This window comes from Cetorhinus maximus, chromosome 26, assembly GCF_964194155.1.
Source record: "Cetorhinus maximus chromosome 26, sCetMax3.hap1.1, whole genome shotgun sequence".
NCBI lineage: Eukaryota > Metazoa > Chordata > Chondrichthyes > Lamniformes > Cetorhinidae > Cetorhinus > Cetorhinus maximus.
Window position 1 is genome coordinate 18,885,310 of NC_135904.1, and position 18,308 is coordinate 18,903,617.

The 18,308-nt window shown below is 42.0% G+C and overlaps 1 protein-coding gene across 2 annotated transcripts in view; it reads right to left on the bottom strand.

Annotated features, from left to right (window-relative positions):
- The window catches only part of fgf7 (fibroblast growth factor 7), a 71,111-nt gene extending 53,244 nt beyond the window's left edge, over nucleotides 1–17,867 (bottom strand). Inside the window, exons 1-2 of one of the 2 annotated variants that reach the window (XM_078530269.1) lie at nucleotides 17,548–17,867; nucleotides 16,346–16,561 (exon numbers count right to left, since the gene is read on the bottom strand). In XM_078530269.1, coding sequence (XP_078386395.1) covers nucleotides 16,346–16,561; nucleotides 17,548–17,590 — 259 coding nt within the window. In that variant the 5' untranslated portion in view covers nucleotides 17,591–17,867. Of the gene's footprint in view, nucleotides 1–16,345; nucleotides 16,954–17,547 lie in introns of both variants that reach the window. The other variant, XM_078530268.1, reaches the window with a different exon arrangement.
- Between the last annotated feature and the right edge of the window lie 441 nt (nucleotides 17,868–18,308).

Genomic DNA, 18,308 nt, shown 5'->3' on the forward strand with positions numbered 1-18,308 from the left:
CAGAAGAACAGAAGGCCAGCCATGAGAGCATTGGAACAGTCAGGTCCAGACATAACAAAGGCACGGATGAAGGTTAGCAGCAGATGCGCTGAAATAGGGTGGAGAAGGGAGAGATCACATTCTTATGTTTTATGAGTTGGCTCTTTCCACTTCCTAAAGCACCAAATTGAATTTCATGTTAACAGTTTATGAAATTTCTATCATTACTGAAATGCATAGCCTTTAGTAGATTATCCTTATTAGACATAATTAATGAGGCTCTTTCTTAAGGGTTCCATTTCCTCAATAGCTCATCTGCAAGTGCTTATTTTTTGAGCAGGTTCATTTAACCATAAAGAGTGGAATGTTATTCACGTCTATTCTTACATCAAAGATATTCATCTTAGGACTTTCTCAGAACCTAGATTAGATGTGACGGTTAGCTTGATGGGATAAGGCTTAGAAATATCAGAATCTGGTATCTTGCATCAACTAATTAAAATCCTTTTTTAAGCCACTGTCTGTACCCTCAGTTACTCCTTTCTGAAACATATTGATTTTGTTTGAATGATCATTTTTCACGAGTGAGGTAAGGAGCATGTATCAATAGGTTAGTTGACTGCAGGAGCAACACAACTCAACTTTAACTTGTGTTCACTTCATATCCACAACAATGCACTTCCAGCAAGGTCACAAGAATAATGATGAAAAAATAGGAGGCCTTGCTTATTTCCCCTCCCTAACTAGTGGCATTGAAGCCAATTGTAGCACATCCCCTGTCACCTTCCCTAAGATCAAGTAATTCAGCACAACTTGGGGTCCTTCCAGCTGAGTTATTTGCTGCTTTAATAAGCTAGGCCATTGGGGAGCTATCACTGTGATTTTATTCTGCCTAAGTTGTGTTACAGGCTGCAGTTTAGAAAGGCAGTCTGTCATTAATTGCTCTTCATGATGCTGTCATTTATTTAACCAATTCACTGGTCAGGACAGTATGTCAATATGAGAAGCTAACAGTTGGCACTATTATTGCAGCTATGCAGAATTATCGAGGCTGGAGCATGTAAAGTTGCACGTGACAGTTAGTAATGAATGAGTTCTTATGGGGGTCATGTCATTTTTGTCAACATGTTGAGTAATGGATGTATTTTCTATAAATCCTTGGCCTAATAAGAAGCTGATTTATTAATAGATTAAGAGCATTTAACAACACACTTCTCTTTAATAAAGCTGTTGAGTAATTGCCCATGGTATAGAATGTATTTTGTTTTGTTATGCTTCATGAATGGCTTGTAACCTATAGCATTTGTTCATTATGGGCATTCACATTTGTGGAAGACTTGCTATTACTCATTGCCAACAGAGAGATAACCCCTTTGCCTTCTTTCAGAGCTCACTGCAAATGTGCTACTTTAAGAAGCTGTTGAATTGAGATTAAAAAAACAATCACAGGGTGAATTGAGAGATCCCACACTCTCACCTAGCTCCTAGCTAGGCTTTTAGGCTGAAAGTGGATGGAGAATCATTAATATCGTTTTGGAACCCTTTCTCCAATCCCTACTCCTTTTGAAGGCAGTTCCTATTTGGAGAGCAGGATTGCTCAATTTACCCTCCCAATTGGGTGTCATTAGAATTACATTACTAATCTTTCAAATAATCAAATACATAAAAGAAAAAAAAACCTAAACATTGCAAACTTTTTGATATTACCGTAAATGTAAATGTGTCTTAAACAGTGGCTAGTCGTTTTAGAAATCATGCAGGACATTATTGATATCACATTTGTAATCTTCATGTCAACCACAGGATCATTTTGCTAGACATTTGAACCTGTTTTGCCTTCACTCAGATCAAATGTCATTATCTCATGTAAAGGTAAAACTGTCAGGATAAGTCATTGCCCAAGAAAGTACATCTCCTGATAGCAGATGCACTTAGAATGGCAATCTAAGATGAAGAAAGTAACATGATATCAGGATTCGTCCTGAATGAGAAAATATAATAAATACATGAGGATTACAAATGTGATGTCGATAATGCCCTGCATGATTTCTGAAACGACTAGCTGCTGTTTAAGACACATTTACATTTAAGGTAACATCAAAATGTTTGCAAAAAACTACTGCGGATGCTGGAAATCCAAAACCCCTCCCCTCCCCAATGGTGGCCTGGCTGCCAAATCTATTTTTTAATTAATGATTTAAAAAAGTTGGAGAGAGGGCGCCTCCATCTTGAAGCAGTCACATCAAACAGTACAAGTTCAACCGATGAGATTTACAAAACTTTCGACAACTACTTTTTATTTTTTAAATAATCATATTCCCATCATTTTAAATTGTTTGAATACAAGCAACTTTGCAGGTCATTATATTCTTTCAACTTTAAAAAAAAGGCCACCAGAAATCAGTATTCAATGGCAGAATATTATTTTGTTTGGATAGGATATAGTATTTATTCAACTCAGTGGACTTTTGCAAACCAGAGCATTATTTGCAATTATCTATTCCAGTAACCACCAAAGGGGGCATTACTCTGGGATAAAAGCTTGCAATCTTAAAATGAATCTGCCAGATTAAATATAATTGGGTGAATACTTGAGCTGCCACCAAAGGCTTACCTTGTTATTGTCAGCCATAGCCTAGTGTTGCACTCTCATCTCTGAGTCAGAAGGCTGTGAGCTCAAAACCCACTCAAGGGGCAGGATTTCCACCCGAGGCTGGAAACCTGTGACAGGGCCAGTTCCAGGTCATGACCCTGCAGCGTGTGTTCCTGACACATCCATCTCAATTTTTAATGGGTCAGCCAATTAATGGCCAGGTGGCTGGTTTACCATACAATTAAGGACAGAGGGCTGGCTCACTCTGGGAGGCCCCCCAGCACTGACACATCAGCTGAAGTGGGAGCCGCCGGTCCACAATGTAGAGAGAGGGGGTGTATCAATGTGGAGGCGGAAGGAAAGGTTAGTTGTTTTTAAATTTTAAATGGCTGCAGCTGCCCGGCCATGACCATGGAAGGGCAAGCCCTCCACAGGTGAGCGAGTGGCAACAGCCTGGGCCCATTGGCCATGATGGCAGAAGGGTGTTCCTTGCGGGATTAATTGTGGTTCCTCTCTTTCCCTCCGTGAGGCCAGCACTGGTCTTGGTCTCAGCCTGTTGTGCAAAGCCCATATGCCAACTGGAAATGCAAGTCTGCAAACCAAGGGATCTATTTTGGCCCCAAATTTGCTTTCAAGCATGCAAGCCATTCCGACCTGATCTGGCCTCCTTAAAATGGCTTGGGGTGAGATTGTGGTGCCGAACTGGCACACCAGCCAGTGAGATTGCGGGCCCAGCCGATTGTGATCCCGACCCAAGGGCCAACTGAAAATCCTGCCCAAGAGTTGAGCACAGAATCTAAGCTGAAATTAGTACAATACTGAGGTGGGTTGCATTGTCAGAGGTGTTGCCTTTTAGATGAGACATTGAACAGAGCCCCTGCCTGCCCTTTCTGGTGAATGTAAAAGATTCGCACTGCACTAATTAAAGAAAAACATGGGAGTTCTTCCTGGTGTTGTGGCCAGTATTTATCCTGCAACCATCCTCCCATCATAGTAGGGATTGGAAACTGTGGGCGGAATCATCCCAGATTTGCACAAAGTGTGGTGGTGGACGGGAAAAAAGTCATTTTGCACACCGGCCCATTCCAACCTCATTAATTATGCAGTCACATGAAACACGCCATCTCGCTGGTAGGCAGACTCTGATTTGCCCGCCACACCGTTACCTCACCGTTTCCTCATGCAGGGCGCCATATTTAAACTGCAGCCGTGTGCACACTTCTCAATGCTTGTAGCCCAGGACTGCTCTGTGATGATATAGCCCCAAAAGCTAAGAAGACTGCAGCCCCCCCCGATTCAGTGATGCATCCCTGGGACACCTTCTGCACGCCATAGAGGTCCACCGCCATGTCCTCTCTGGACTCAGGAGGCCCATCAGTCTCACCACTCCGCCTTGGGATGCAGTGGTACAGGTAGTCAGTGCCAGTGCTGCACACAAGAGGTCAACCATCCAGTGCAGAAAATGGATGATTGATCTTATCCATTTCCTGGGTTGATCATCCAGGACAAGGAAACTATCTTATCAAACTAAACTCACACACTCACTAGGCCACCACACATTCACTGGCATCTCACTCACTGCCACCTCAAGGGAGATCACCACTCACTCTCTCCATCTGGCCTCATCTCCTCTGGAGACTGCCTCCTTAGCCCTCACCATCTTGAGGCCACTTGTACAGATCAACTTGTGCCCCCAGACACATCCTAGGATACACCCCTCCCCCAAGCAAGGTCTAGCCCTGTAGCTGTTGAAAAGCTACCCCTGCCTTATGGCTGGTCTGGTTGGTAGAGACCAGCCTGTGAGCCTCCCTTGAAAGTGATGTGGAGCTGCTTACGAAGCCTGGGGCTGATGACCCCGAGTGCTGCCTGAAGCAAAGTAGACAAGCAAACCTCAAAGTCCCGATCGAAGTGCAGCTCGCCAGGTGCACATCACTTATGTACAGTTGTGAAACACGAGGACATGCAATTATGCCGACATGCCCAGATATTCCAGCGTCGGGGGATTATTCCAGCGAGCAGGACATATAGTGAGACGCTAAAGTATTGAAATTAGGTTTCCGACAGGCGGTGGCAGGAAACATGGCCCACCATTGATGGGTGGAGTGGACAATCACAAACTGGTTTCACAATAGCATGAAACCTATTTTTGGCTTTCTCGCCATATTGTCCCTACCCCTGCCCACCATGACACCCAACGAGGCTGAAAAATCTCAGCCTGTGTAAAAGCCCTTGTTCTGTATTTTTGAAATTAAATGATTTTTTAAATTCAATCATGGTATGTGGGCGTCGCTGGCTAGGCCAGCATTTATTGCCCATCCCTAATTGTCCTTGAGAAGGTGGTAGTGAGCTGCCTTCTTGAACTGCTGCAGTCCATGTGGTGCAGTTACACCCACTGTGCTGTTAGATTTTGACCCAGCAACAGTGAAGGAACAGCGCTATATTTCCAAGTTAGGATGGTGAGTGGCTTGGAGGGAACTTCCAGGTGGTGGTGTCCTCATGTGTCTGCTGCCCTTGACCTCCTATTTGGTAGTGGTCGTAGGTTTGGAAGGTGCTATCTAAGGAGCCTTGGTGAGTTCCTGCAGTGCATTTTGTAGATGGTATACACTACTGCCGCTGTGCGTCAGTGGTGAAGGAAATGAATGTTTGTGGATGGCGTGCCAATCAAGCAGGCTGGTTTGCCTTGATGGTGTCAAGCTTCTTGAGTGTCGTTGGAGCTGCAATCATCCAAGCAAGTGGAGAATATTCCATCACCCTCCTGACTTGTGCCTTGTCGATGGTGGACAGGTCTGGGGAGTCAGGAAGTGAGTTACTCGTCACAGGTTTCTTAGCCTGTGCAGCCACTTGCAGCCACAGTATTTATATGGCTAGTCCAGTTCAGTTTCTGGTCACTGGTAAACCCCAGGATGTTCATAGTGGGGATTCGGTGATCGTAATGCCATTGAATGTCAAGCGACGATGGTTGGATTCTCTATTGTTGGAGATGGTCATTACCTGGCACTTGTGTGGCATGAATGTTATGTGTCACTTGTCAGCCCAAGCCTGGATATTGTCCAGGTTTTGCTACATTTGGGCATGGACTATGGGCGCGCGTGTTCCTTTGTGCCTCTTTCTAGTGCACTAGTAATTTGATTAACTGAGCCATACGTTTTTGAATTATCCGTATCCAATAAAAGCATTTACCACACAGTAAAACATTACAACAATAGTAATTAAATATTATGAGCTTTTAAAGCTTAGGAAAACCTTTATAGCTTAAATGTATCCATAGCATTCACAAGTGAAAATTCAGTTTAATCTATAGATACAAGAGTGAACTTCACAATATATGTGAACGCATGCAATGGGTAGTGTTCCTCTAATTGAACTCTCTATTTTGCATATTCACTTATTATTGAACTACACTAATAGATAAGATACTTCAATGCATATATCTTGATAATCTGCTGTCTGGACACCAATTTGACTTTAGAACAAATTGTATGACTTATGCCTCTCAATTTCACCATCCAGAGAGCAACAGAGAATGGGAATAGTACCCCTCAACATTTCTACACCCTTATTGTAGGATATGGAATCCCAGCCTCATTGACAAGGTGACCTCTTGTGAGATATCAGCCAATCGACCTATCTTGATATGAAACTTACTTACTTAGGTACATTGGACTTAGGAGTAGGAATCGGCCATTCAGGCCTTCGAGCCTGCTCCGCCATTCAGTAAAATCATGGTTGATCTGGTTGTGATCTCAACTGCACTTTCCTGTCTGCCCCCAACTAACCCTTAACTCCCTTGTCTATCAAAAATCTATCTAATTCATCCTTGCATAATTTCAAGAACCCAGCCTCCAATGCTTTCTTGGGAAGAGAATTCCACAGACTAACTGAGAGAAAAAAAAATCTCCGTCTTTCAAGGGAGACCTCTTATTCTTAAACTGTGTGCCCTAGTTCTAGTCTCCCCCACCAGAGGAAAAATCCTTCTGGTATATCCACCCTATCAAGCCCCCTCAGGATCTTACATGTTTCAATAACATCATCTTTCATTCTTCTGAACTCCAACCTGTTCAACCTTTCTTCATAAGATAAGTCTTTCATCTCAGGAATGAGATGAGTGAATCTTCTCTGAACTGCTTCTAATGCAGTTATATCCTTTTTCAAATGAGACCAAAACTGTACACAGTATTCCAGATGTGGTCTCACCAAGGCACTGTGCAGCTGCAGTAAAACTTCCCTATTTTTATATTCCATTACCCTCGCAATAAATGCCAACATTCCATTTGCATTCCTAATCACTTGCTGTACCTGCATACTACGTTTTTGTGATTCATGTACCAGGACACCCAGATCCCTCTGTACCGCCAAGTTCTCCTTTTCTATCCTTCCTGCCACAGTGGACAAGTTCACATTTTCCCAATTCTACTCCATCTGCCAAATATTTGCCCATTCACTTAACCTATCTATATCCCTTTGTAGACTCTTTCTTTACCTCCTCTTAACACCTTACTTTCCTACCTATCTTGGTGTCATTAGCAAATTTAGCTACCATACATTTAGCCTCTTTATCAAAGTCATTGGTATAAATTACAAATAGTTGAGGATCACTGATCCCTGTGGCACACCAGTAACAAATTTCTGCTCCAAAAGAACCTCACTCAAGAAGCAAGAAACTGAGAAAACTCACCTGAAAAGCTCCAGAGAAAGAAGATCCTGGCAGCAGGAAAAAAGGCGGAAGTTAAGCTCAAGCTAAAGTCTCCACTGGATCCCTATGGAAGCAGCTTTGACAAAGCAGAGCTAGCAGCCAGCAGCCTGCTGGGTGTGATACAATCTTTTTAAAGTTGCAGGGAAACCAGTCCTGTGAACTACTTCTTTTAAAAATCAGCCAGGCAGAAAACTCAGCTGCACATCCGTCACTAGCCCAGCCTCCGAATCAGTATCCCCTCCACATGGACCCCGGGTCCGGAGCGCAACACAAAACATAAAACCATCAAACATGCAGAAACCCCCGTTCAAACGAAAACCAGAATGTCTCGCAAAATTTTCGGCCTCCCAGCCGGCGAGACTCCTGCCCTCACGACCTAGACCCAACCTGCGGCAGGCCACCACCATTCAACTGACCCACAGTCACTACCCAACCCATGGCCATTTTGCAGCTTGCTCCTCTTCCCAGCTCATCGCCGCCATTTTAAAAGCCGCGCCAAAAGTCCAAAGTGCGTGAAAATCTTCCCCTCAGTAATACCGGTGGTGCCATTTTGAAATCCTCCAATCTATTAAAGGGACACCCACACTTTAAAATTTTTCAACCATGAATCACAATTCTTCATTGCCACCCCCACTGCGCCTTGCCTGTTACCTGGACAAATCTCAAATTGGAGTTATTGGAGAAAAAGGTTCCTCAGGTATAGCACAGCTGCAGGATTAAATAAAAAGTCAGAGGCAGAACAAGCTAGCACATTACTTTATTCAATTGGGCCGATTGTATGATAATATCATCACCGGACAAGCCATAGTTAAATCATCTGCTAAGTTTGAAGATGTTTTAAAATCTTTTGTCCTCTTTTTCAACCTGCGATCCAACAAGATCTTGGAATGCGCCATTTTTAACAGAAGAATCCAGCAGCCTGTTGAACCCCTTATCAACAAAGATAAAAACAAAAAACTACTGCGGATGCTGGAAATCCAAAACAAAAACAGAATTACCTGGAAAAACTCAGCAGGTCTGGCAGCATCGGCGGAGAAGAAAAGAGTTGACGTTTCGAGTCCTCATGACCCTTATCAACAAACTCTGCTGCATGGCAGAAGGATGCGAATACGGAGATCTGAAATCAGAACTCATCCAAGACAGAATCATGGTGGGTGTCGTGGACAATTTGCTCTCCGTCCTTATCCAAGCCAAGGAAGACCTCACTCTCGACAAGGCTGTCCAGCTAGTTAGGTTGTTCGAGCTGCGTGACCAACATCAGACCATTCTTAGAAGCGAGAGAATTTCATGGGGCAGAAGCCACACCTCAGTTCACCACACCCGGCCACAGAAGCGCAGAGACTGCCCGAGCCAGGATAAACCAACCCCCAACCACCCTGCCGAATGACTGTGCCAGCGCTGCAGGGCAAAGCGCACCCACAAGAAGGACCAATGTCCAGCCAGTGCTTCTAAATGCTTCCATTGTCACCAACAGGGGCACTTCAGCAGACTTTGCCAGTTGCACCCCCTGCACCACGCAAACAATCCAAGAGCCATCCGCAAAGTCAAAGTCACCGACCCAGAAGACACAACTCTTCTTCCTGGGTGACATCAGATGATGCGGCTCCTCCTCCTGGAATGCAAACGTCTCAGTAAACGACCATTTAACCAATTTCAAGTTAAATTCTAGCGCTGGAGTGACCGTCTTATCGGACAAAGAACCATGGCTCCAACATCGCTGGGTCCGAACCCATGGACACTTCACTCTACAGTGCAGGGGTGTCCAACTCCCGGCCATTGGAATAATTCAAGAGCCATTAAGGTACGGCGACAAACAGCTCACAGAAGTTGTACGTTGTGTGAAATCAGCCCTTTTCACTCCTCAGTAGAGACGCCTGCATGGTTCTCAACCTGCTTCAACTGAAGCAGAAGATGTGAAGACAACCACGGTCCCCTCGCAGCCAAACACTCATCCTCCCGAAAGTCCAACTACAAAGCAGCAACCCAATGTTGACTTTGTTTATAACCTCTCTTTCCTCTTTGTGGAGCAAGTATGTTCTTCTCTTTTTCAGGTCCCCAGACCGAAAAAAACGGCCAGGCCAACCCACAGCACAGGACATTACCATAACACCCCCAGTGGAGGTGACGCCAGTGCCAGAATGACTTCCAGAAGAGTCTCTGCCTTCACCAGCGACCATGATGCAGTCAATTGAGATGATGACCTATAAACAGCCTGAGCAACTACCTGACAAAGCAATGAAAACAGTCCGCTGGAGCCAGGTAGCAGCTCTACACAAACACTATTCAACAAGGGTGAGCCGCCTCTACACTCTTCCTCCATCCACAGGACAGCTCCCCCTCAACCCCAGAAGGCTTCCATGATTAAGTAAAGGCAGGAAAAAAAGAAGGGATGCAACTGACAGCTGGACGGATACCACTCCTGTCCTCTCAGAGAGAACTAATCACCGCCCACAGTACCAAACCACCACTGCAGCAACCCGACCGACCAGGCATGGTGCAACACTCACCAGTGGAAAAAGCACTTGAAACCATGCCTGTACCTGGCTCCTACGATCCATCACCAAGATCAACAGCCACTAGATCAAACCACTCTCCTGACCGGATGGCAAATGAGACGTAGCAGGGGTACAAGACCTCCAAGCCTGCCTCAAACCCTGATTTTAAGGACTTGGAGGGAGGAGATGGGGTAGTATGAACTCTGTTAATCCATGCTGTTAATATTGTAATGTTAATCACGAAGTAGTTTAGAGTTAGAGTAGTTATAGTTGCAACACTGAAGTTAAGTACACAAGCCTTATGACAACATAAGACTTGAATCAAACTGTAACTATTGTTAGTCTCTATCAAGATAAAGACTTGGGGGGAGGTTTAGTAGAAGGATCTGACACATTAAGGGTTAACCTGGGATTGAGTACAGTATTGCCCACCGGTGATAAGGCACCTCTGCTAGAGCTTAGGTTGGCAGTGCAGAGCTAGGTAGCAACATGTAAGGACATGCACGGGGTCCTCTCCATACCCGGGGTCCTCTCCATACCCGTACCCTCTACTGTAAATATATATATAGTTCAGTAATGTTAATAAAGACTTCTTGGTATCTTCTACGAGATTGCTTAATAGGTCTAACCACAGGTAACCACAACCCAACAAAACACCTATGATAGATGTTAGGCTAGACAGCCTACAGTTCCTGCTCTCTGCCCCCTCCTTTCTTAAATAAAGTTGTTACATTTGCCATTTTTCAATCCACTGGGTCCCTTCCAGAATCTAAGGAATTTTGGAAGATTATAACCAATGCATCTATCTCTGCAGCCACTTACTTTAAGACCCCAGGATGCAGGCCATCTGGTTCTAGGGACTTGTCAGCCTTTAGGTCTAATAGTTTTCCCAGCACCTTTTCCCTGGTAATGGCGATTGCTTAAAGTTCCTCACTCCCTTTTGCCTCTTGATTTTCAAGTATCTTTGGGAAATTTTCTAAGTCTTCTACAGTGAAAACAGGCACAAAATACCTGTTCAATGCCTCCACCATTTCCATGTTTTCCATTATCAATTCCACAGTCTCACTTTCTAGAGGACTAACATTACCTTTAGTTACTCCTTTCCTACTTAAATCCTTGTAGAAACTCTTACCATCTGTTTTTATATTACTAGCAAATTTTTCTCTTACTCTACTTTCTCCCTTTCCTTTAAGCCAGTCTTGGCTGGTTCTTAAAATTTGACCAATCTTCTGACCTACCACTAATCTTTGAAGATTTGCAGTGTTTCTTTCAATTGGTACTATCCTTAACTTCCTTATTTAGCCACGGGTGATGCATCCTTCTCAAAGGGATGAATTTTCCATTCATCGGGCGGGTGGAGCTGACCCAATCGCAGGCGGGCACGGACCCGATCGCCACTGGCGATCAGGGCCGCGCCGCCATTTTGCATGAGCGTGATGTCCATAGGGAAGCTCTATGCGCTTCTTGTGTGGGCGGGGGGAAATCCCTAAAATCAAGAGTGCACTCTTTCGCGCATGCGCACAAAAGAGTGCACTCATCTCCCTGAGGCTAAGTGCTGCCTCAGGGAGATCGGCACTACTTTCAGCAATATTAAAAATAGAAAAAAATAAATTCCCTTGCATGTCCCCTCATATGACACTGTCACATGAGTTGGGACATGTTCATAATTTACATAACAACTTTATTAAAATTTTTAAAACCCTACATGAAACCTCATCCCGCCGGTGGATGAGGTTTCATGTTTTTTCTAGTTGCCGCCGGAGCTCCTGGCCTGCCCACCAACCTTAAGGTTGGACAGGCAGGTCCTTCAATTGCTTAATTGATCCTGTCAATGGCCTCAATTGGCCGTTGACAGGTCGGCGGGCACGCAGCTGATTTTGCTGTGCCCCCACCTTCCTGAAAATTTAAATGGGGTGGGGTGACGTTGGGAGTTCTGCCCGACTTCATCCCGCGTCATTTTACGCATCGGCGAGTGGGCCCCGCCCCCGCTCGCCAACGGTAAAATCTTGCCCAAAGAGTTTTTTTCTTACTGGCATAAATCCTTGCTGTGAGTTATTAACTATCTCCTTAAAAGTCTGCCACTGCATCTTTACTATCCTACCTTTTAACCTAGTTTCCCAGTTTACTTTAGCTAGCTCTGCCTTCTTACCCTTATAATTATCTTTTATTCAGATTTATTAAGGGCTAGAATATAGAAAAATTGAAAACACCTATTCAGGAAAATGTGCACAGTCCATTTATGTTTATCATCTTTATTAACAACTTCATGGATGTCATCAAAAAATATGATCTTTTTGCTGATGATAATGCCCGCTGAAAGACAAGTGGCAACCGACCCACTGTGGACAGATAATCACAGAATTTGACAGTAAATGGACAAATTGTGTAGTATTTTCAGAGCCAGGAATATTAAGTTGAGGAAATGGTCCATGCTACTTCCTACATACCTCCATTTTTTAAGTATTGCAAATTTCTATTAAGTAGAAAAATAATTAGCATTGTGATTCGATAAGTACATCTTCCCCATTTTGGGGCAAACAAGTAGAATTTATGACTCCAAAACCTGTTAAATGGGTATGATTCCTCAAAAATGGCTTAGCTCACTTTTGGCAATTTCAAGTTTCTGCTCAGTGCACCCAGACTGACAGGAAGGTGGCAGGACTAGTTGAAGAGCCTGTTAAAAAGCATATGGAATCCTTGGCTTCATTAACAGAGGAAAAAAATACAAAAACAAGGAGGTTTTGCTAAAACACTCATTAGGCTGGAGTATAGTGTTCAATTCTGGGCACCACACTTTAGGAAGGATGTCAAGACCGGGGAGGAATTACTGAAGAGATTTACTAGAATACCAGGGATCAGAGAATTCAGTTATGCAGTGAGACTAGAGACATTAGGGTTGTTCTACATGGAGCAGAGAAGGCTAAGAGGAGATTTGATGGAGCTGTTCAAGATCATGAATGGTTTTGATAAGGTAAATAAAGAGAAACTGTTTTCAGTGTTAGATGAGTCAGTAACCAGAGGACACAGATTTAAGGTGTTTGGCAAAAGGACTAGAGGCAGCATGAGGAGCCTTTCTTTTAACACATGAAATTTTATGATCTGGACTGCACTGCCCTTAAAGGGTGGTGGAGCCAGATTCAATAGTACATTCAAAAGAGAATTGGATAAATACTTAAAGGGGGAAAAAAATGTGGTGCTATGGAGAAAGAACAGGGAAGCGGCATTAAATGGATAGCTCTACCAATGTGTTAGCACAGGCATGAGGGGCCAAATGGCCTACTTTTATGCTGTATTGTTCAATGAAACCCTATTTGGCAAGCTGAAAGGAAGCCGCCTCTCTTGTTCCTGAGCTTGATACAATTACAAACTATGTTGAGCAGATGACTTGATGAGTATGTCCCACTTCATATTGTAATGAGAGCTTGTTCATTAGCCATTATATTATGACTGGAGCAGCAGCACAGACATTTCTGACACTTAAGCCAGATCTTTATGCTTATGCCAGGGCAGCTACTGCAGCGCTTTTGCCTTCTGTGTCAATCCAAATAGCCTATAATAAATGCCACTTGGACATATCTTTCACACTGCCTCTCCTGTTCCTGGCTTTCTCACCAAAACAATATTGACACCTGGAACTCTATTAGAGACAGACATTCAAGTACAATATTCATGATTCCTTTCTACACAGATGTTACTGGAGAGCCAATTAGCCATTGGGAAACCTATGACTTGTGCATTGGTAACCCAGTAGTTTTTCCTTCCTGCAATCGCTGCTGATTATGACCTGTTGTTGTTCACCTAAAATGGAGAACAACATTTATGTGAAGGCCTGCAAACCTGAATAGGAACCAAGTATTTAATGTTTACTACATGCATTCTTCTTTTAAAGTTTGTTGCAGCATTAAACATATGCAGCAAATGTATTTCTTTAAATCCAGAAACTCAAATAATATTTCCCTTTCTAAATTGAAGACACCTGCTTAGTGAATTGACTTTTGTAAGTTTGATCATCTGATATGATTATATCTTACATACATTGTTGATATGACTATTGCTTGATGGATATCTCACTGCACTGAAAATAGAAATAATTTCAGGGGGCCTAGTAACTGCAATACAATTAACCTCGTAGCTGCCAGTTATACTGCACTAAGCAATGCAAATTTTTTTAAAGTTTAGGCTGATTTTCTACCTCTCCCCTCCCATTTAATGGATAGACTCTTTCTGGAGTATAGTTATATGCCACAAGCAGCCCTTGCCACAGTGACCATTTTTCATGCATGCTCAGTTCAGGCGAGATTTTAACCCAATTAAACCTGTCCACTCTCAGAGAGTTAAAATCGTGCCTTTGGTATATCTGTCTTAATAGGGGACATCAAAGCTGATCATTCCTCAAACAATGCCAGAAATATTTCCTTTCCAGAAGAAGACATAGGCTAGGAATCGGAATAAGGAACTCTTGATGATTTTCTCTTTGCTTAGCATAAGCACTGAAGCTAATTCTAACAACCCTATTACTGATCCGGCTGAGATCAGCTCACTTAATACACACCATTGATCTAACCTAGGATCTCCACAGGTCTCTGTAGCTTAGTGCTACACTAAATGATGGCTTTACCTAATAGGCCATGAGGGAGAGCTGTAATGTGTGTGATACGAGCACAATGCCTGCTTTCATCAGATCTGAATGCCAGAAAAGCAGAGCAAATATGTAATTAAACCACATACAGTACATGAACTGCTCACCAGCCTCCAACTGCTGATGACATTTGTAACTACAGAGAATTGTTGATGAGATCCAGTTGCTGTTACATTGCAACCTGTGCAGTGTTTGTGATGCTGCACCACTTTATTTTTCAGCTGAGTTCAATACTGATTCTGAACCATCAATCTCAGCAAATTTAGTAGTGTTACTTTTGCCAATGGCGCAGAGCAAAATTTAAAAATAATTTCCGGCGACAATAAACTTAAGTTGGACAGAACTAATTATTATTGGCTGATGTTTGCTGGACTTTCAACTATGACGGAAAATCGAATATTTGCAATTCTTTTCAGGTTTGACTTTTTTGTGTTTTAGTCTAATGAACAGAGGAAACAATGTGCTGAGGAAGAAGTGTTTGTTAACCTGCTATACTCAATCATGTCTCCTAGTGGAGTGAATAAGGAACTGACGACGTCCACGGAGTTTTCATGGATTTAACCAACCACTTGCCTGGCAAAAGTGGCCAGATGCAAGAAGTTAGCTGGGGGAAAGGAGAGTAATAAGGAAAAGGGTTACAAAAATATTGAACAATCTGTAATTCTGTAATTTCATGGGACTGAAGTGCAAGGGTCACAAATTAATAAAGGTTTGTCACAGGCTAGTTAAATTCCCTTTAAGAAAAACCGGTTATTTTATCAATCTTCAATTTTTATTTTTTTCTGTATTGTGATGGACAAGGGGAACTTGGACTGTTATTTTATTTTCCTCTTTTATATTTCATCTTTCTATATCAACGTTGTCCATTCCTGGGCCAGTTTTGCTTTATTTTCCCATTATCCCATATTCACTCTTTTCTTCTAGCAAATGTGCAACATTTCATTAACTGTCACATTGTTTATCATGTTGCTTCGTTTTAAGTAATGTATTAGATGCAGTTATTGTATTGACAATTATGACAAAAGGTTAATGCTCCTGTGTCATGAATTACAGTATGGGAGCTCTTGAGTTGTTACATTTTGCTTGTAAGGCATTATAAAAGTTACAGCCTTTAGACACATAACTAGATTTTCATATAACCATACCTCTTCCTTGCTGCTGAATGGGTAGTCTGCACTTTTATGAGAGAGTTTTAAACATTGTAACATTAAATAGAAAGAAATAACTCATTTTTTAATTGAGGTATTTTTGACATGGCTGAGGCATGTTGCCTTTGTGACCATCTCAGAAATCAGAATTTGCTTACCATCTATAAATAATGTCAGAATAATGTTTAGAAATAGTTATTTAAGCCATATTCCCAGTTGGTACAGCCACTTCTGATCGCTGATTTAATTTGAGTAAAATAAAATTATTTTAGGTGGAATGTATTCAGGGTACCAAATAAGTTATGACCTACTCTTTTGAAGTTATGTAGGTACAATGCATTGGTGTACAAATTGTTTTAAATTTCCCGTTAAGGAGATCTAGCATTCGAAGCTGTACAGGCTGAAGTAAGGAAATGTCACAGAGCTCCACTTTCCCAGTAATCTACTTTTCAAATGTCAACTTGCATGAAAAACAGATAACACTAATGATTTTTACTTTGGCCTAAAGTGTTATCTGATATCTCTGTTCCTTGTCAGTTTGAATAAAAGGGATAATTTTTGTAAACGTTTACCAGCTGTCAACTTAATACATTAGCAGAACTAAAATATGCTGGTTACATATCGCTAAGAGCTACACATTTAAAAAACGAACACCAGATGTTTCAAGCGTACATAAATTATTTTGGGTAGATTCTCAGTTTGCTGTATAAGACCCAGTAAACTTAAAATTATGCACTCATTGAGTATGCTAAAACCTTTTACAATGTAACATTCCAGGCTAATTAAAATGTTACTTACAGTAATTGCAGCTGGGATTAGCTGTGCCTTTGATTTTGCCCTTTTTATCAATCCTCAGATAAAACTGTGTTCGACAGAAAAGTTTCCTTATTCTTACATCTCCACCTTCCATGTAGTCATAACTTCTGGTATGCCGCTCAGGACTGGAGGAACAGTTCACGCTTCCAGCTAGTTGGTCTGGAGTCATGTCATTGCAGGCAAAAGACACACTCCCTGCTAGAAGGATACAATGAAAGTATAGTCTGTACAACAGAGTTGGCAGGATCCATGTTTGCATCCATTTGCGCATTATAGTGCACTGCTCTGGGTTCTCATGAACAACATACTGCAATTTAAAGTATGAATCAGACGGATGCTGCTAGTTTGGGGTCTCAGCTTCTGCCTGGACTCCGTGACCTTGGGTCTCTTTTTATTTGTGGAAGTAGCAGTTTAGAATGTGTGTAAGCTTTCCTGAGAAAGTTTATGGTGCTGAGCCAGGGTTTCTTCAGAGAACTGATGCACTGTCAATTTGCACTATAAACAAATCAGTTTGCAGTGGTCTTGAATGTCTTGATCTTCCTTGCTATTAGAATCTTCCTTTTGTACAGAGAGCTTTGACGATAATAAAGCTGCAAGCAGAAGTATCACTTAACTTTAACAAGCTATTACAGTCAGCTGTTACAAATAAATTACAACCATAGCAACAAGCTTGGAGGTGTATTCCAAAGTTTTTTTTTAAAGTTCTAGCTGGTTGCCAGTTTCTAGTTAAAAAAACATAAAGCCAAAAAAGTACAGTAGGTAGTTTGTATTTCCAATAACTGCTATATGCTGCAGTTTCAGTATTTTACTATATGATTAAAAAGTGTGATGTTTGTAGCATGGTGTGTGTTCCATGCTAGCACTCCACTGCTGTTTTAACTACTCTGCTAAGCACTGTTGCATAATCAATTCCCTAAGCTTCTGTACACTTGTCATCTTGTATGCATTCATTCATTAGTAATCACCGCTCTTTTTATGTGGTGAACCAAATGTTTTCCATGGAACTCCCCATGTTTCCCACACAGAATTCTTGTTTCGATGTCTAGACCGGCTGGAAACATTCAGAACTACCTCAATGTCAGCTACACATGCTTGATCCGAGCCAGTATAATTCAAAAAATTCTTATGGCAAAATATTTTTGTATAAATAACATAATAACAGACAATTTGTGTATAAAACTTACTTTTGTTTTTGTTGAAGACAAACTGTGCATGGAAGAAATCCATTGTTTTCCCCCCTCACATCATCAGCTTGTGCAACGTTGTGGACTATTTCCTGGTCCAGGAAGATTCCAACAGAATCATAATTGTTTCCATAAATCAAGTGTTAACACGAGAGGGATTTTCTGGGCATCTTGAGCCTGTTGTTGTGCAGTTCTGTTCGATAAATGCCTTTCCCTGACCTCACTTGGAAGTAATTAGATCTTAGCCAGTCAGCTGTCAGTTGGATACACGAACAAAGAAAAAGTGAGGTTCCCTTTGTTAGATGTCCACATGGTCATCAGAGGGAGCTATGAACTCACAGTGGTCTTTCTTATTTCCACACGATATCACAATTCTTTATTCTCTGCTCAGTAATTCAGATCTGGTCCAATCATGGTAGAAAAATGTGCTCTGTTCCTCCAGATATATTCCCATCTGGGGAACAAACAAGATTCAAGAATGAATCTACAGTATGTAGAAATACAAGTCTTCCTTCATACTCAAGTGTGCTTTTGGGAATTTTATGTTATCTCAGCACTAAGGGCTGCAATATGTTGAAATGCATAAAATTTAACTTCTGTGTTAAAACAATTGAAAATCTTTAATTGGCCAATTATTGTTTGCCTTGCCACATTAATTGTGAAATATTTTGCTCCACCAAGTGAATTAGCAGCTGAGGAAATTATATCACCTTGCTATTTATTGTAATCAGCACTATGAAACTAGTTTGTATAATACCTAA